The 20,404-nt window shown below is 48.5% G+C and overlaps 1 protein-coding gene across 18 annotated transcripts in view; it reads right to left on the bottom strand.

Annotated features, from left to right (window-relative positions):
• The window catches only part of HSPG2 (heparan sulfate proteoglycan 2), a 266,429-nt gene that overhangs the window by 181,588 nt on the left and 64,437 nt on the right, over nt 1–20,404 (bottom strand). For all 18 annotated transcript variants that reach the window (XM_029578876.1, XM_029578880.1, XM_029578878.1 and 15 more), the window contains exons 2-3: nt 13,962–14,100; nt 11,860–11,970 (exon numbers count right to left, since the gene is read on the bottom strand). In XM_029578876.1, the coding sequence (XP_029434736.1) occupies nt 11,860–11,970; nt 13,962–14,100 (250 nt within the window). The remainder of the gene's footprint in view (nt 1–11,859; nt 11,971–13,961; nt 14,101–20,404) is intronic.

Genomic DNA, 20,404 nt, shown 5'->3' with positions numbered 1-20,404 from the left:
GCGCTGACATGCGAGACTCCCAGTCTCCTCAGCGTTGGTAAGACGGCAGGGGCCCTGTTGGAATGCTTTGATCTGGCCTCACCCCTTTGTGCATTTTTACCAAGGTTGTGTCTCCTCCAGCGAAAGGCCCTCCAATGCTGCTCTTCACAGTTTAAGCCCCAAGAAGATTCTTCCTGCCCCTGGCTACGTTTCCACCCCAGGGGAAGCCACCAAGGAGGTGCAGTAACTGGATGTTTCGGCCTCCCCCGGCACCAATCCCACATGGGTTGACGTGTCCGACTGCCACACTAGGGGAAGCATACTCCTATACTTTTACTTACCTTTCGTTAAAAAAAATAAATCACCCACGTGCATTTGCATTGCAGGCTTTTTTTCCTTACTGCTTAGGTCCCAAAATGTTCTTCAGACTCAAATTTTACATGTTGGCCATCCCAGACAGGCCTAGCTGGGATGCTTGGTGAGCTGATCCAGATATAATCTCCAACCGTGAGGAGCAGTGTCTCACAAGAAAGGGACAGTACAGGGAAAAGCGAAGCCTGGCCTACAGAAACACATGTACATACATGTTCAGCACACATACCATGCATGTTGAGAGCATGCAACATGCTGTACAAGGCCTTTGCACCCTGAGTACTGCTCCAAATGTATTTCTATATCTAACAGAATCCAACCCAGAATGCAATGGTGCATCATTGGTCACTGGTGGGTAAAGACTTCAGGTAGGGGTCAGGAGACCTCAGGGGCTGGACTGTAAACGTCAAGGTATCCTTTTACCAAGTGAGTTATCCTCAACAACATGTGCCAGACTGTCAGGCCTGGAAATGAAATGGTATTCAGTTCATACAAAGCCTGCAAATGTTATCAGGCAACAAAAGTGCACATTTCAGACACACAGAGACCAGGTACAGCATGGGCAGCAGCGGTTCCAGATTCCCTCTCACACAAACCCAGCCTCGCCACAAAAATAGACCCAGGATTATTTCTGCTGATTGAGCCTCTGGATATCAGGAAAGCAAAGGTCCTGAATCTATTGTAGCTAAACTGTGCGGGCTTCCCTCTCTCTCACACTCACACACACACACACACACACACAGCACAAGCTACCGCACACCCCCACCCACCGCAAGCACAGCGCAGAGCGAGAAGTCAGTAAAAGCAGGAGACTCAGCAGCATACATATTGCAGCAGGATGGGCCTGAGGTGGAGCTGCCCTGTCCCTCCTACCCACAGACCCAGACATCTGGATGTCTTCCTGGGAGATGCTCCGGTGCATTTCCAGCAGAACCCGAGGAGAGTGCAGATGTATAAGCAAGCACTCGGAGATGGCAGGCGAGGAAGCAAACCTCGGTGGGTTACACATCTGCTGAAGATCACATTCTGTTCTGAGAACAGTCATTAGAGGATAAATGATGATCCTGTAAGGGGGTGGGGTGTTGGCAGCTTTACATATAACAAAGCGACTGCTATGGCCTTCTACAGTAAAGTTTAGCGTGCAAATGAAAACGTTGTGTGTGGAACTACCGTAGGAGCTGGGCAAGTGGTCAAAGCTGAAAACTGGCCTAACGAGAAACCACCCCCAGACCCTTCTAGGACCAGAGATCGTCCAGGGCCAGATCTGGAGGCTCTACCGGTCCGGGTGCCTGCCCTCTGCCGAACAGCGGTAGCACTTTCCTCCAGGGGCCTATCTGCCCTCTCACCACTAGAGGGGGATGATTATTCCCCTCAACCAATAGTGCACCACTGCAGCGAGGAGCGCTTTGACAGCAACGATGTGCCAGGCCCCTCTTCCTTTTAACTCCCCAGCTCTCAACACCATCACCATAGTCCTGTGGGACCTCTACGCTGGCTCCCATCAGCACAGAAATCCCAGTGCGCCTGATGCTTTCCCCATCTATTGCAAACACCGTTACTTCACCTTAGGCGTTACACTCCTGAGGTTTTGGGTTTTTTTTCACTATTTTGTACAGAAGGAATGAACGATGCCAGCTCTGGTACCGATTGAACTGGAAGCTCAAAATGAGCAAGAGAAAACTGCCAAGTCAAAAACACCTCATGTAACCGAATTTTAAAAAGTCGTCACATGATAATTAAAAGGCTCTGCACCTCAGGGTTTCCAACCAGCTCTGTGTCATAAGGGACAAGCCGAGCCAATCCCGGTTCTACCCAAAGTTCTTCTATGAATCTCGTAATCCTGCTTTCCTACAAGCCCTATGGAGGAAGTGGGCTAAAACCAGGATTTTAACCATTTCCTTAATGAATCAAATTCCAAATTTTGCCCTGCATGTTTGTCTTGACGACAGTAAGCTCTGCTGAGCAGGAACCGTCTCATGCATTTCTGTACCGCGCTGCATAGGTCAAGCAGCACTACAGAAGGTGATAAGGCAGCAGTAATTCATGCAGCCCCTTATAACCTGGAGCTCACGGACACAGCCCCTGGGGTCTGGGCTGCACGCGGCCGCGGCCAGCATCCTCCTCCTGTGTGGAGCCGTCTCTTCCTTCCCCCCCCCCCCCCTTTGTGCTGAGAGGGCAACATCTGATACACACAGAGGAAGCAGGAAAGCCAAATCCACCCACAGTTACCGGAGTCAGGTGCCGGCGCCCTGCGAAAGCAGGTTTAAAAAAGCAAAATGACAACCAGCGGAAGAATTACGAACGCCATGCCCAGCTGCACAATAATCCAGCCGTCTGTTATATTTGACTTTTATAAAGGTCACTTCAATGCGATGTGCCCCTGACAAGGAAAAAAAATAAAAATGAGATGTGCTCTACAAATGGATAGCTCATTTTTTCCCCCTCAGCCTGCAGGAAGAAAGAAAGATAGTTCTCACTCTGGCTCTGCAGGAAATCATCTCCCACTCAAGGCAAAAAAAAGAAAAGTACAGGGGTCCCACATGGATTTTGCCTTATTAAAATTGTGAAAAAATGCAGTGCACTATTGAAACAGCAGAAGCAGCCCAATTTTTTTTTTTTTTTTTTGTGAAATGTAATTTGGGACCAGTGAGGAGGTCAATCGGCGAGTGCTCTGCCCAGCTGCGCTGGAGGAGGAGGCTGGAACGATCTCCTATCCAGAACATGCTGGGCCTGCAAGGGCAGCTGAAGGGAGGGAGGGTCACGTTGGGCTATACGGTTCTGCCAAGGGCCGTGGGGGGGGTAGCCGGGTCGGTGCAGCAGGCTGCTGCTCCCCAGAGACCGGCTGGGTGGTCCTTGTTCGAGCGTGAAGGCTAAGCCGGCGTAGGAAACCGTGTGCCAGCAAATGTTAGTTTGGAGCTGTAGTCACTCCCCTGGGCCACTAAGCAAGCCATGGAGATGGTTGGGGCCCTCAGGATTAGAACCAAAAGATGTGCTTTGGATGTGCTTGCAGGGGAGGGCAGCAACCCCTCCACAGCTCACTCTAAGTCACCACTGAGCCCAGCATGAGAGAGAACATGGGAGCAAGAAAAGCCTGGGTGAGTGGAGAGGGAGAGAGAGAGAGAGAGAGAGTGAGAGTGAGGGTTGAGAGAGAGTGAGAGAGAGACCATATGGAGTGGAAAGTCTGTGTGAGTGAGAGAGTGCATGTGGGTGTGAGATCCTGTGGATGCAAAAGAGAGCATGTAAGAGTGAGAGCCTGTGTGTGTGGGAGTGGGAACCTGCATGTGAGAGAGAGTATATAAGAGTGAGAGCCTGTGTGTGTGGGAGTGGGAACCTGCATGTGAGAGAGAGTATATAAGAGTGAGAGCCTGTGTGTGTGGGAGTGGGAACCTGCATGTGAGAGAGAGTATATAAGAGTGAGAGCCTGCATGTGAAAGTAGGAGCCTGGGAAAGAGAGTGTTCTTATGATTATTGCTGTTTTATTGCAGTTATGATATATAAAGAGGATTCATAAAATAATACACTGATATTACATTTTCTACATAGAAACGATGGCAGAAAAGGACCAAGCAGTCCATCCAGTCTGCCCAGCAAGCTTATGCTAGTCCCTGCCGCGCCGCACAGGTCTCCCCCATACTTATCAGTTTCCCAGACCATCAAAGTCAGCGCCCTTGGATCTGATGTTTCCGTGAAATGTTCTTTGTTTACTTTTTATATGATATTGTTGTATATTTATAAACTGCAATACATATAAAATAAATTAATACAGATCAATAAGTTATTTTTTAATGTTGGTAAGTGCTTGAAACAAAATATTTTAAAGCGTCGCTCATGATGCATGATGGCTGTTGCAGACTACAAAGATCTCCATTGTCAGGTGCATTCTAAGGTATTATTTAGTGATAAGAGTACAACTAGTAGGGCTCAAACCTATATGCCTTCTGCCCACCCATGTTAACCTAGGGCCCCCCCAAAAATTCAGTTCTGGCTATGCCCCTGCCGCCGTTCCTCTTAGAATTCCTAACATTTTGCTTGCCTTTTTGACCACCGCCGCAGACCAAGCCGAGGATTTCAATGGACTGTCCAGAACGACCCCCAAGATCCTTTCACTGGGTGGTGACTCCTAATAAGGAAGCCAGCAGTGGGTACCTTCGTTAGGTTTATTCTTCCCCTCTGTGCTTCCTGCACTGCCGGTCTTGAAAGGTCTTTCTACAGATCCCGATAATCTACGTTTGTTTTAACTCTCTCTGAATATTTTTGTGCCATTGGCAAATCTGATCACTTCGCTCGTTGCTCCCTTTTCCGGATTGTGAATGAATTAAGTTAAAATGCGGGCAATACCAGAAGAAACCTCTCATTCAGGCATCCCTACCTGATGACGTTCAGCCACTACAGCAGGCTATTGCACTTTACGTCTCATCACATGCCGGTTTAGAAAAAAAAGATTTGGGGGGTTTTGCTTGTAAAAATATGCTCAAATATAAACAATTCCCCGGCTGGAACAAGTGGAAGAGACCCCACCAATAGACAGGGCGGAATGCCAAACTCCGACAGGAAGTAGGAAGAACAAAGGCTCCCTGATGAGAGCCAGATGCAAAGGGGAAGCAGGAGAGGGCTGTGCATGGGGGGGTTCCATGATAAGAGACCAATCAGAAGCCAACAAGGAAGGGGATACCTGGGGAGAAATATCGGGTCCCTCCCCTCCAGTTTAAAGCAGCACCTTCCTCTTTGTGCTTCGTCAGCCTTGCGTTTTATTTTTCAAACATGTGCAGGTATGAGTTGACAACTTCAAGCAGCCAGGAATATCTTCAGAGAAAAAAAAATATATATGAGAAACCTTTCAATCTTCTGTTGATGTTACAGTGAGAAAACAACCCATCCACAAGAGCAGCAGCAGCTACAGGTTCCTATCAAATGCCGACCAAAATGACAGGCTCGTTTCAACTGCTCCCAATAGCTAAATAAAAACCATAGATATATATAAAAGAAAAACAAATCCTCTGGGTTTTTTTTTTTTTAAGTAACGTTCCCCTGTAATCAGCGCCCTTGCATTGCAACTGTCAGCACTGCGTCTTGGTTTTCTCCGAACTCCCAGTGCGGTCAGCTGCAAAAGTAGTTCTTTTTATGTCACCAAGTAATTACTGTGTACAGTGGGTGCTTGGATTGGCAAGCTCCCCCCTGTGACATGGATCTGCTCACAGCCAGGACGACAGTCGCAGTCACTTCAAAGGAGTAGAAACAAAAAATTTGTTTTTAATTAATTGTTTGGTTTTTTTTTTTAATTTGTGACCCGATGGGTTTCCTCCTCCTGTTTCCAGCTCATCTGGAATCGAGTCTCTATTGGGTTACGGCACCATAAGCCTTCATTCAGGACTACCTGGGGGAGTAGGGTTCCTGTTTTATAACCCCCACCAAACTTAGCCCAGTCATTACAGCCATAGAGCCCGGCCAGGGACCACAGACTGTAGTTCCCTCAGGAGCCCGGTATGCATGGCCAGTAGGTGTCACTATCGAGCAATGGTAGAGAGATTCACCCCCACTAGGTAGAACTGAACGCAGATTCCTGGGACAGTTATCGGGTCAGTCCAGAGCGGAATATTTAAGTGATTTGGTATTGCTTTGGTTTGGTTTTCCTTGCTGGAGTACACTAGAAGAAGCGAACAGGCAACCGGCGCGGTGAGTGGAATAAGAAGCTGTGGAATTCAAGACCCGTTCCTCTAATCAGAATTTCGTGTGTGACCTTGAAATCTCATGGTAAGGCTGGCCCAGTGGCTCCGAGGGACCTGGGCTCAGTTCTCAGCTCTGGACTCACGTTCCCCAGGTTGACAGAGGACGCTGTGAAGGCAACATTTACCCCTGGGATTGGGGGTGGGGTGGGGAGAGAAGGGAGTCATGGTCGTTGTGCGACCCCATGGTGGCAGGGTTCTGGACGCAGCTCTGGAGCATGGCCAGTGCTGCAGTGAGTGGACCAAACTAAGCTGGAAGGGAGAACAGAAGAGCAGGGCTCCTGCGTATTTTGCACATTTTTTATTTACTTGATTTATTTTCTTCCCTTCGGCACTTCAAAGCAGATTTGGCTCCGAGCACCACATCCTGGCCCTGGTTCCAACAGGACTGGAAGCCACAGGAGCAGGAGGAATCCAACAAGATAAAAAAGAAAGAGGGCATAACCAGAAACAGGGGGTCAGGTGGCAGCGCCAAAAGCCATCGCTCATCCTGCCTGTGCAGGCTCCAGTCAAGAAATTAACCGACCAGGGCAATTCCAGCCAGCTTTGGTCTCTATTTAATGTGCTCTGGCCAGAGCGAACAGTAAAGTTTCTGATGCTTCCTACGATGAGAGACAGGACTTTCCTGGCAAACATGAAAATAATGAAAAAAATCTATTGAAGCACTGCCCCCACCCTCCTTCTCCTTTCCTGTCCATGGTGATAAGATGAAATTGTAATGGGCAGGCCCTTACAGACACAAGACAGCTGTGTGCTGGTTCCTACCTCACCTTAACTCAACTCTTCTGCTGGTAGCGCTAAAACGGCAAGGCCTCCAAGAACAGGAGCAGTCACTAGGAGGGCGCGGTCGGGTTTCTTTCGTGTCATTTTCATTTCATGTCGTTTTTTTTTTTATTTTAAAATGGTTCGTTGGATTTTTTTTTTGTGTTGTTTTTCCCTAATTTTGTGGTCAGTGTGCACTAAATTCTGTTAGTGCACGTTAACACGAAACTCAGTAAACAACAAAATGTTGGCAGTTTTTCTTTTGTTCCAATGAAACGAAACAAAAATCGGCAATTTCGTTGACAATGCCTCAGTTGTTTTAAACAAATGCACATCCCTAGCAGTCACCAAGATGGGGGGGGGGGGGGGTCATCATCTACCCCAAAACTGAACTCCAGTATCTACTACTGGTGGTGGCTCCTGTGTAATTCTCCTTGGGTCTCTCCCAGGTGTGGATCCCAAAAGTGTCAAGTAATATGACAGCCCATGGGCTAATCATTATAGCACGGCCAGTCCAGCCTCTGTGCTGCTCATGGAGAACCTTTTCCAACCTGTGTGCAACCATACAGAGAGATCCTGCCAGACAGACCCAGCTACGAGAGCGCCTGCATTTGTGCTAGGACTTCTAGTTACCCGCTCAGAACGGTGGATAAGCAGTTTTATTACATAAATATTGCAGTATGTGAGGCCTGCCAGACCTAGATAAAAGTTTCATTCTATAAGTCACAGCCTACATCCATGTATTTATTATACTGGTCTCTCTAAACAAGTTTAAATACTTTCCAATTTACCCATTTTCCATACTGAGCACGGGAGCTAAAACTTGAGGGCTGGTGTACATTGAATGGCCTTTGCATTTGAAGGTCAAGAAGGGGGATTTCAAAAACCTCAGTCAGGACAGGGCACGATCAACACCTCACGATGGCAAGGAGCTAGGCCAGCGACAGAGTAAAACATGGAAACACAGAAGAGGTTGGCAGGAAAAAAAAAATCCTCTTGGGCCACCCAACTCTTGTCTGAATGTGCCCTGCCTTCCATGATGTCAGGGGTCTTATTTGACCTGTGGTCTCCTCCCTTCCTCTGTGCATGCTTGGATTCTGCCATGGTTTTGTCTCCTCTCACCTCTCCTGGAAGCGTGATCCAGATGTCTCAGAGTGAACGTAGTTTCTCACATTCCTTTTGAGCTTCCCTCCACCTTCATGACCCTGAGCACACAATGTGACAGGTAACTCATTACCTACCTAACAGCAATCCAGAATGAACAGTTTGGATGGAAAGCATTTGGGCTGCATTAGATATAACCCAGGAGATTATAGCCAGCAGGGTGTCTACTCTCACTACAAAAAACTAAACCCTCGTGTGAAATACACACATAATCACAAAAAAATAATCAACAAGACCATCACCCATCATTGCGGACCAGCATTATTGTGTATTCAACTGGGGTGTCACATTTCAACTCTCCCTACAACGTGTTAACCTAATGAGAGGTCATGCTCTAGGGTCACAGCCTTCCACAGAGCTTCTCAACCCTAAACAGATCTTGCTATTCCTGCCAGTGCACAGAGCCAGACCAAACCAGGAACTCAGTGGTCAAAAGGCAGTCACCAGGCCTCCAGAAAACAGATCCACCCCAGGCATCATTGACCACAAACCAATGTGGCCTTAATTGGCCAACACACATCAGAGCAAACCCTCAGTTTCTTGGAAGGAAGGGTAGGGTGTACTGGCCCCTCTGCCTTGCCATACCAGAAGCACCAGAGGAACAGTTGCAGAGATACAGTCCAATTCCAGGCAGCACCCTAACCAGCAAGGCTGCCGCAGGACTGTGTCTGTTTATAATTGTGATGAACGTTCTTTGTTGATTCCGCTACCAAGTTCATACCTTCTCATATGCCCCAAAAGTAAATCCAGTATTTGCAGAGCACGCAGCCGTGCAATGCAGGAGCATACTATCCAAGCAAGGAGGAAGGGGAGAACCTCCCTCCCGCTGCTGCTAAGTATTAATACCCGATTCCAAGAGAACGCCACAGCACGGAACTCGTCACATTACTGCCTGCCCTCCGGGATTCACGTACATGCATCCTGCGTGTCTCCATTTTACAATGTCTATGTTATATTGCAAACTGCCCAGAACAGATGCCTGGCAACGGGGCGGGTTAGAAATCACTGAAATAAGTAAATGCGCATTGTCAGCAGGTAAGAATCACTTGACTTTGCCCACCCAAAAACTTTCCAGCATCGTTCAGGTCATTCTTCGTTTTCATCAGTTTTACGTCATGTGCGCTAGCTTCAACGATTCTCTCGTCACGCTTAACTGAAGGCAGAGAGAACCCGATGCCAAGCACGACGGATTGAATAAATCGATGGGGGGGGGGGCAAACCTCAGAGACACTAGAGGGCTGTCAAAATATCACCCCCGGTCCCACCGAAATAGGCTCAGTTACCTCCAGATCATCTGAAAACTGACAGCGCCCTGGTCTTTCATCATAAAAAAGTTGTTTCCACGCCAGGTGAGCTTTTCTACCGTGGGTCCCTTATCCTGTTGATGAACACTGGCAGAACAGACAACTTGCAACGAAAGGACGAGCCCAGGATGACACATCCTGGTGGCACTTAGTTCAAGGCTCATTTTTCCACTCCAGTTTCATCACTTCTGAATGCATGAGGTGTCTGTATAATACTGGCCACCTCAACACCCCCCGCCCACTTCCCCCTCCTCTAACAAGCAGTAGCTTCATTAAGCAGGAGAGCAGAGAACAAATCAGCAAACAAAACGAAAACAGCCTATGTTTCTAGCGAAAAGGATTTATAAAACCTGGTTATGTTATACACATCCACCATGGGTTTAGGGCATCATCCACGTGCAGGGAATCTCCACCAGACCTCACATTTTTTCACTAATCTGTTTATTGCTCGTCTGTCTCAAGTATTCAGCGACACCAGAAGCAAGGCTGCAAGTAACATTCTTCCACAAACAGAAGCAACGGCAAGTAATGCCGGCTTTTTTGGTAAATACCCTGTATAATGCTGGAAATCCCACTCGTTTGAACTTCCAGCCCTCGAGAAAAGTCAAAATGACCCCTGTAGGGGCCTATCAGGATCATCTCCCTTGATGTCATACACCAGGGACCAACGTATGCACGAACAGGGCAGGACTCAACAAGAGAACAACAATCAGCATTCAACCAGTCAATCTCTTAACAGCCTCTCCCCTTCCCTCCTGCCAACAGAAACACAGAACAAGACATCAGATAAAGCCCACAATATGCCCAGTTTTATCTTCCCTTTATAGTACCATGGACCTTGCTTGATTCTAATGATTTACCCTCATTTCCCTGCAGCTAAGGATCATCTCCACTTGTCCCTGCTTTCTTGAATTCCAATATTGTTTGGGGTTTTTTTGTTTGTTTTGACCATTGGGATGTTCCCTGTATTTTTCACCTCAAACTTTCCACAATATTGGACCTTACTTATGTCCAAGAATCCACCTCATGTTCCCTCCCACGCCCTTTTCTTTATCCTTACTTCCACTTTCCCATCTCTCTCTTCTTGCTCCAGACTTTAAGAAATGGCTCAAAAAGTCACCCTCTGTAAAATGTTCTCTAATCCTACGCCAGTGCTTGTGTTTCACTCCTGGATACACAGGGAGCTGATCAAGCACGTTCCGTGCCTGCCTTGAAAATTATATGGCGCCATGATCATTGCCGTGATCGCTAGATCTGGTGCAAAAAATTCTGCAAAACCCGCTGGCATTGTACATTCCACGAACCCTTAGTACACAGCTGATAAATCTGCTTGGTAGCACAAATTCAGGAAATGCCTAAACAAATGGATCACAAAGACGGGGGATCTGAAGCATCAACAGCTGCATGGAAACTTTCAAAATCCCACTGCTGCTCAGCGAGCCCCGACGCAAGCGTTGGTGAAGTACCAGACTAGGGGGCCCAACAGAGGGCTACCGAAACCTTGTGCCACCAAGCAGAGGAACGGTGGGGATGTGATTCAACATGGACAAGCATGGGGCAATCTACGTGGAGTGCAGGTATAAAGCAGGTACAACGAACTTTGAAAGGGGCAGTGCTTGAGAGCAAACACCAGTAAAAAGGAACTTGGTAGATTAGTAGATAAGAAACACTGAAGGGTGCACAAACCAAGGCGGAAGCAGCCAAAGCTGGACGCAAGGAGCAAACACCGTAGAGACCTTCATTGGGCTACATTTTGAGTACCCAAGGTTCCATTTTGGCCGCCCAGCCTCCAAAAGCCCCATGCGAAATGTTACACGAGTTACAAAGAAGGGCCTCGGAGCTAATAGGGAGAATACAGGGATTTGCATGCGCTGAAAGAGTTCACAAAGAGGAATTTAATTAACCGGTGCAAAACGTATCCAGGAATCCTTCAGGGACCTTTCCCTCCTAGGAACAATAAACAAAACCAAAAGGGGGAATTCCTCCAGCTTCGGGGGAAGGGCCTCTTTACTCAGAGAGGGGACAGCAAGGAAGAAGAAAGTGGTCCCTACGTCTTCAGGGAGCAGGGGATCCGATGCTAATACTTCCACTCTGTCCAGAAAAAAAAAAAAAGACTTGAACCCATCCTCCGCACCCGAGGGCGAGGACATCAATTTCAGGAATACCCCCAGAAGCACACGGCCAAGACGAGTTTGGACTTTCTTCTCCATCACCACCACACAGGGAGTTCTGTAGGTAATTTAGAACGTGGGCAGACACCGTGGGCCTGTGGCCTCCCTTTCAGCCTGGCTAGGTACAGATCTGTGCAGCCTGGAAGCAGCTGGGCTACACTCCAGCTGCAACCGAGCAGTACTGGGAAGCACGACAGTAAGGGACAGGGGTTCCCCCAGTCAGGAAGTGCCGATAGCGCCCCTCCCCCCCCCCCCCCCTACAAATCAAATCTAGACTATCTTTATACAGTCGGAAGATTAGGGAAAAAAATATTTTGCAGTGTTTATTCTATCCAGAGCAGAGCGTGGCACCACATAACCAAGGGAAACCCGAATGCTACGCACCTGTAGCGGGAGGTCTTGCTTCCGGCAAGGGCGTTGGACTGGCCAGCGTTCCTTCTGTCAGAGGAGGTTCTCCGCTCCCCCCATCCGCGCTGCCAACCTGAACTTCGCCATCTGAAAAATTCACAACAAAGCCAGCGGGGTTCAGCGTGAGCAAAGCAGCAAGCCTGCGGGTCCCGAGGGCCACACTGCCCTAGGAGGCTCACATTTCTAACACAAGGGCTGGGGGAGTTCAAAGGAACGCCGCGTGCTCAACGCAACAGCAGATCTCAAGCTCCTTCCCCCCCCCCCCCCCCCACCCAGAGCAGGCCTGCTTTTCAGGATAGGCCCAAAAATACGCAGATTCGCCTACAGATCCCTCCTGTGCGTGTTTCCACGTAACCTGCATATTGTGGTTACCCCGGAATCCAGACCGGGGGGGGGGGGGGGGGATGGGGGAAGAGGGACGCCCAAAGGCTTGAGGATTCATTAGGAAAGAATTTCCTATAATTTGCCCGAGAACTGCGCTGGTAACAAGACCCGCATTATAACAAACAACGAAGGGGATGATAAGCCAAAACCCAGGGTCTCTCCCGCCGGCCACCACCCACCATCACGGTTTTGCTGGGCTGATCCCCATCAAACCCCGTGTGGCTGTCACCCCGATAAGACGGAAGGTAGAAATACAGCACGAGGAGCTCAAGAGAAGATCTGCAGAAAGAAAGCCTGTGAAAAAGGCCAAGCGAGGAAAATGAGGAGGAGGAGGAGGAGGAAAGCGGCTGGCCCCGCAGCTCATTCAGATCCTGCCCCCGGCTGGGGCTAAACCCTTCATTACCCTGGAGCCTGGTGATGGGGGAGCGGTCGGTTCCCCATATTTTTTAATCCATTTCCCTCAGCTGAACTAACGTAGCGAGAAGCCCAGGGCTGTGAAGCAAAGGACCCTTCCCCTCCCCCATCCCGTCCACTTCGGAAGCAAGCACTAATGGGGCTGTTAAGCCCGCCCAGTAGATGTCGCTGTTGCACAATAGCTGGGGGTCCTTCCCCTGGGGGGGGGGGGGGGTCGCAGAGGGCTGTGACTGCTAACTCTGCAGCAGCCCACATGGACTTGGCGGGGGGGGGGGGGGTCTTTGAAACGTCCCCGCCCTTATCTGCAGATAAAATTGTGCACGTAGCTGTGCTGGGAACCTAACTTTACCCACGGTGAGAGGAGGCACTCCCAGGAGCGAGGCTGGAGGAGGAGGAGGAGGCTGCACTTACGTGGGTTGTGTGTGTGCATTTCCAAACACATGCACATATATTTATCTGAAAAAATAAATAAAGTGCCCAAGCAAATAGCCGGTGCCAATCTGTACGTGCAGTCTCTATTTGAAAAAATGCCTCAGGGATAGAGATTTTCCTTTGAAAATTGACGTAAAGTCTGCAGGTAAAAAGGAACCTGCACACTTTGCAGTGAAAGTTGCGCTGCTATTGTACATTGCACCATCATCTGTGACTCATCATGCGCCGACCTGATGGAGAGAGCATCGCTCCCTAGAAGCAGACCCAGATGTATTCGGTTAGCCCACCCACCACTTGTTGGTTGCCCTTTATTTGTAAGTGGGCTAACCCGGCAACCACATTACTTTAATAATTCAGAAATGGGGGGGGGGGGGGGGAAAAAATGTTCACAAAAACGTCACCAAAATCTTGATCTAAAAACGGAGCGGCAGTGGCAAAGGGCAGAAAGCAGGCTCTCTCCTCTGTCCTTCAGGGACCCTCATTACGGCCAATGCTCCTAACCTGGGGTTTTACAACACATCCTTCATTTTCACTTCACCTCTTCCAAAAAAAAAAAATCTCAGAGAAAACCTTTATACAAGGGTTGTCCATCCTTGGCAAGCTGGGACTATATACGAAGCCTGCAAAACGTTCTGCTTCTCAGATAGGAAAATGAACAGTCGGTCACCAGAGTTATGGGACTGATTTGCCACACCGTAGCTTGCTGTCAGTAAAAATCAGCGGCTCGAGAGGATGCAGATCAGAGCCCACTGCAGGGAGTGAAACTGGCTTCAAGGGGTTTTATTTTTAACAGGACCCACCCCATGCCTTCCATCCCCCATGCATTGCATATGGAAGGCCCCGCCTACCTCCAGAAGCTTCATCTGCCAGGAGGTCCTCATCGTCGGACAGGTCAGTGTAGCCCCACCTGGGCTTTCCGGGGCGGGCATCCGACTCTGTGTCATCGGGGAAGGAGACTTCATCCAGAACCTTTGAGGCATGCGCAACCTGATGGATGCAAGCCAAAACGTGAGCTAAAGTTTTAACACCATAAAAAAAATCCCAAAAAACTACTAGACGTGCATGAATTATGACAGTGAAAGAGCACAAGAACCACCAAGGAATATTCTTGGCCACCAGGCAGGCACCTGAGTGGAGATAACGTGACCTCTGTACGGAAACAGTTTCCTGTCATTTTTAAAAGAAAAGATCACCCTCCAAGGACACCCAGTAAGTAGTAATACTTGGCAATACTTATCAGAAATCTGACTACAAAGTTCTGCTATTTGAAATCTTTTAGTCGCCGACCCTAGAGTTCTCCTGATCCTCGCTGGGAACAATCATACCTGAAGCCTTTGCCTTGCTAAAGCAGCTTTCTAACCCTCTCCCTGAAGGAGGAGAGCCATCAGCCTTTGGTAATCAGCCCCTGCCAGACTCGTGCACAATTATTAACCAGCAAGGCCACGGGTGGAGCACTAGAGAAGAGAAAGGGGAAGGCAGGCGGTTTGTGAAGCGGCAACGCGCTTTTAACGTCACCCACCACCAAAACACCTTCAAAACCCTACAGTGGCACACGCAGGCCACCAGATGACACCAGAGGCCAGCCTTCTCAAGGCTATAAACAGGATGGAGTCGGTCCAGATCATGGCTACTAAAATGGTCAGTGATCTTCGTTGTAAAGCATATGCGGACAGGCATACAGATCTAAAACCCAGAAACATGGAAATGACGGCAGAAAAGGACCAAATGGTCCATCCAGTCTGCCCAGCGAGCTTATGGTAACATCTGCCGCGCCGCACAGGTCTCCCCCATACTTATCAGTTTCCCAGACCATCAAAGCCAGGGCCTTTGTTGGTTGCTGTTCGAGTCCAAGTCTTCATCACCTCTTGCCGTTGAAGCAGAGAGCAATGTTGGAGTTACATCAAAAGTTTCAGGCTTATTGGTTAAGGGTAGTAACCGCCACACCAGCGAGTTACCCCCATGCTTATTTGTTTCCCCAGACCATAAAATTCAATGTCCTTGTTGGTTGCTGCCTGAATCTAATTCCCCTTTTCCTATACCCTAGGCCTAGAGGAAAGGTGAGACAGGAGAGATATGGCAAGTCAGAGAAACAGCCGAGGTTTCAATGCACAGGAGGTGGGTCGCTCTCCAGGGAAAGGAGACTCTGGAATGAGGGGGTCACGGGATGAGGGTGAAAGGGGGTAGGTTCAGGAGCAAGAGAGGGTGGTGCCTGCATGGCATGGCCCCCCTCCCCCCCCAGAGGTGGTGGAGATAAGGACAGGGTCTGAATTCAGTGGGGTCTCTGAGGGGAGGGATTGAAAAGCCGAGCTGCTGCGTGAATGGGCAGAGTAGACAGGCTGGGTGCTCGGTTTCCTGCCGTCTTATTTCCATATGTCCAGCGAGAGAAGTGAAAGTGGCTATAACTAGGCCTCTGCAGAAAAAAAAAAAGCAAAAAGTCTCCGCTTCCACCAATTTTACTTGGACAAATTAAGAACGTAACTGGAAAAGGTTTCATCGAGCAGGGCAAAAAAATGGCAAAAGTCACCTTTTTCACCACATTCACTGAACCAGTCCTTTTTTTTTTTTTAATTTAGTTTTACTTTAAATAGCAAACTCTCGCAGCCAGCTTTGCTGAAATGTGTCCATTAATGTGTAGATGGGTGCACCAATTAGCACTGCTCTCCTAGGGGGGGAGGGCAGGCAGCCCGGACCCTACCCTGCGGTGGCAGCCTTGTGCCAAATGTCCGACATCACTTGGGATTGCGGGAGCCCACAGGGAGGGAGCGGAACCAGCAAGCCAGGAAGTGCGGTGTCCGTGGCCCCCACCTCCCCCCAGTTCTTCAATCTTTTGGAGGAGGAGGAGGAGGGGAGGGCACTCGGCATCATGACTTTACCAAACTAGAAGAGCCGAGGCCCACCCCCTGTCCTTCCCTGGGTTGTGGGCGCGTTATGATGCATCAAGTCGTGTCTGGCCGGCGTGTGCCGGGATTTGAACATCACATCGCCGCGAGACACGAGCTCCACGCTGCCCGAGGAAGGGGACTTCCCTGTCCCGAAGGCTACCTGTTCTACCTTCACTGAACCAAGAGACTGACGGGATGGGGGCTCATTCAAAGCGGGGACTCGAAAAAGGCGCAACCACGGTCTGCACGTGCGGCAAACGGATCCGGTTTTCAGGATATCCACAACGACTAGGAATGGAGGGCATTTACACGGACTGCCCATATTGTATGCAGATCTCTCCCTCCTGCGTATTCGTTTTGGCCACCTTGAAAACCAGGCCTAATTTTCGGCACTCGAGGACCGGAGTTGCCCACACCTGAACTCCTATCTTCCGATGCTGCCCACCAGCTCTCCATTTCCAGTCACCTGTATGAAGGCTGATCAGAGCTTCATGCCAAAATAAAGTGCTACTTAAATTAAAAGATGGGTTTCAAAGTTCACTGTTTGCAGTCACAAATCTCACGCCAAATCCAGCAATTTTACCTACAGACAGGGCTAATGGACGGTGAGAACAGATTGCAATATTAACCCAGCAAAGTTACTGAGTATCTAGCGGGGCTGAAGATATTAAAAAAAGGAAGCATTTGCCACAGAATGAAAAGCTCAAGGCCAAGAGGTCATCGTACGAAGTCTGTGGAAGAAGCGGAATGTGAGAAAAATCACTTTTCCACGGGAAGGCCGCCCGACGCCTGGACCGGACTCCTAGCAGAGGCCACAGGACCCAAAGAGAGGAGCAAGCGTCACGCACGCACAGGACAGACGCAAAGGGACCGCAGTGACTGGGTATGGAAGGGGGGGGGGGGGGGGGAAATCAGAGATCCAGGAGGATCTGTGACAGCAGGGCCTTCGTTTTCCAGCACATCAAAACGTTTTTTTTGTTTCGTTTCAACTCATCCCCACCAAAAATAAAACCTGGTGCCCCAGAAACAGCAGAGATCGGTATAAAACACCCACTGCATAGGACATTCATGTTAACATCACTAACGATTAGAATTTACACAGTGGCTTTATATAAAAAAAAAACTGAAAAAACTGAGCAGAGGACATCGGGATGCAGGTCACAAGGTGCTTTTGATACTGCAGGAAACGTTTTTTTTTAGGGTGGTGGAGAGATTCATCAGTTCTCCAGCTTTCCGCCTCTGGTGCCCCTCACTCGTTGATCGCTCCTGCCCTTTGCATAAAACTGAGAGCACTCACCCCCCTCCCCAGCAGAGCCTCCCTATAATCAGGACTGGTGCAGAAAAGAGTGAATAGTTAATACCCTGCCCTGCTAAGGAAAACCAGGTACAATGTTCACCGACCCCCAGGGGGCCGAGAGATTTCCCTCTGAGAATTAAAAGACCAGAAATACCACAATAAGCTTCCTCTCCTCCCCTTCCCCCCCCCCCCCCCTGAAAACTGCATTCCTAAAATGGCAAAAAAAAAAAACAAACCATACAGCATGACAAGGCAACAGAAACAGGGATTTCAGACCATTGTCACCGGACAAACTAAAAACCACAGACCTGAGAGGGTGTCCCGAGCAGGCCTCAAGCAAACGGGACGGGGGGAGGAATCTGCCTGGGGAGGAGACAGCGTCAGGGAAGATGCAGCAGCTTTGACAGGGCCAACAAGACTCAACATTAGATGGAACGGTTTGCCCGATGGCATTGGGTCTGCATTATACGTAAAATCTTTCACAGAAAAAGGTAAAGGCTTTTGACGAAGAGTAATCGACCAGCTGAGCCCAGCTTTTTATGTTACTATTTTTTAGCCAGATAATATTTCATACAGGAGTACACATTTCTTTTTCCTATTTCATCAGCAGTCGATATATTGGAGCATTGTATTTAACCAGGCTTACCAAGGCCGCAGCTATTTTATGTCATCATAACGTGTTTATGTATAATGTAACTGACTTTTTATTCACCTTGTTCTTATAACATGGTTTTAGTCGTGTTTCTGCATAACCTTTTAGTCGTGTTTTATTGCTGTCATTTTAACTGGTTTTTATGTTGATATATTTTTATGATTATGCAGTGTGTAATTTGCACATCGCCTAGGAGTGGTGGACAGGCGAGTTACAAATTTATATAAATATAGAGCATATATCCATATCACAGGCATGGCCATACATTTTAAAACTAAAGATTCTTTCCCTGTGCCAACTAAGACGCAGTCTCCCGTTCCTGGCATTGCTGCTTCCCTCGTCTTTAACTCCCTCCCTTCCCTGCGGACGACCGCAGCTTCGCTCACCCTTCATGAGCCGGAGGGAGAAGGCTCCTCCAAGACCGAACCTTTACAGAGCCATTTGGTTTGCCCTCAGAGATTGCCATCATCGTGGTCACCACCTTCCCTCCTGACCTGGTGGCTCAGGCAGAATCATCTCCGTGGTGAGAGCCAGCCCTCCCCACCCAAGACTCAAAACCCAAGGCTCCTGCCCCTCCAGGCGGTGCCACAGCCCGAGCCACACGGTCGACCCGGCCTCTAGCACCACAGCCCGAGCCAAACATCTGACCAAATGCAAAACGCTGCAGCCCAAACCGCAGGTGAAGCCCAGCGCACAGCCTGAGTGACACAGCTGGCTCGGCATCGGCCTTTTTTATTTCAAGCAAGGCGTAAAGTTCATTTTTTTTTTTGTGGCAAGAAGCCTGTGGGCCGATGCGGTGGGTTGGTACGGTGCAGGCTAGGTCCCGACCTCCCTGCCAGCAAGGAGGAACTTCTTTGGCTCAGCATGCTGACGGACTTTTCCTCCAGCTAGAAAGACATTACAAAAACTGCCAAAAAAAAAAAAAAGTCATTTAGAGAAAACATCTGAAAAATCCCTATCAGGTCACTGGAAACACATCACACATTGTGCAACTCTGACGACGGCCATGAAACACAAACCCCCATGGAGATCTCACAGCTGCCCCAGATGTTACAGAACCCATAAAACCAGCATTATGGAGTGGTAAAGCTATAGCTGCAGGGTAGTGCTGTGCCATTCCGAGAACCAGGCCCAGGGCTCCAGGCAGGTACAAGTCTGCCAGCTGGCGACATTTTATCCCAACAGACTAAATTCGGTCCTGCTTTTAACCCCCCACTGCAACAATGGAGATTTGTATTCCTGCTTTTCCTGGATGCTCCTAGAATCTCTCCCCGGATATCTAGTAACCTTCCCGCTCTTCTTGTTCCCGTCTCCCGGCCCTGTGATAGCATCCGTGCCGCTGCTGCTGCAGGGCAGAGAGAAGCAGCGGCAGGAAAACCTCTGGACCAAGATGCAGGCAACAACAGCGGCACGAGGAACAACAGAGCTGCTGTTTGTGTTGTCCCCGCAGCAGCTCCTCCGCCCCCCCATTCGTTTCAGTTATTGTGTCGCTCCTTACTGCTATCACCATGGGGGAGGTGTTCTTTAACTGGAAGTTTACAAAGTGCTTATGTGCATTTTTTTTAAAAATTTTTATATGGATTTTAAAAAATATTTGTTTAAATCATTAATGTGTTCGCCATAAACCATTCTGCGTATTTGTCGAAGAATGGCTCATAATGACAATTATAAATTAGGGCTTCTGATTTCAGGTTTTAACCAATAAACCCTAATAAAACACCCCCTGATGCAAAAAAAAAAAAGGTATAAAAATGCAATATAAAAATGATTGTTGAACATAAATACCACTTCCCCTAGTATTGTCTCACCCTCTCTTTTGCCTACCTTGAATTCTCTGCTTTGTTTTCCACACTAATGACTCCTCAGCTGCACAAATATATGTATTTGATTCAACCAGAAAGGAACCCAATAGTATCTATGCTGCTAAAAAAAAAAAAAAAAAGCGGCCATTTTTGGTCCCCTCGAAGAATTAGCTGGAAAATAAACACCAAAATTTGCAGTGTTGAACCACCTGAAACCAGAATCCCTCATTATAATTAAAAGCTCTTGGTTACAAATTTGAGAAGTGCGAGAAATAAGGGCAATGGGGAAACGGGCGTGACAGAGCTGAGAACGGTATAAAAGGTTTGGTTAGGAGAGAGAAACGCTGGACTGGCATCCCCCTTCTCTGCTACTTTGCAGGCAGCTGGTGGAGATCGGACTCCAGCACCTCAGAAAATGACTACGCAGGGCTTTTACATTTACTTTTCTGAGTTTCTTTTCCTTTACTCCTCTCGATAATAAAATTCTTTAATTGTCAGAAGACTGCCCAAGTTGTTCATTAAAAAAAAACCGGAGTAGCAGGCTTCTAATGCTACGCCACCACCTGCGTAGCGTCATTTAAGTTGATTCAGGGTCGTTTATGGGCAGTTCTAACCTTCTTAGCTAAAAGAACTGTTTAAGGCACAGAAAATAATAAAG

This window comes from Rhinatrema bivittatum, chromosome 15 (genome assembly GCF_901001135.1).
Source record: "Rhinatrema bivittatum chromosome 15, aRhiBiv1.1, whole genome shotgun sequence".
Taxonomy (NCBI): domain Eukaryota; kingdom Metazoa; phylum Chordata; class Amphibia; order Gymnophiona; family Rhinatrematidae; genus Rhinatrema; species Rhinatrema bivittatum.
This window is presented reverse-complemented; position numbering and strand designations above follow the sequence as displayed.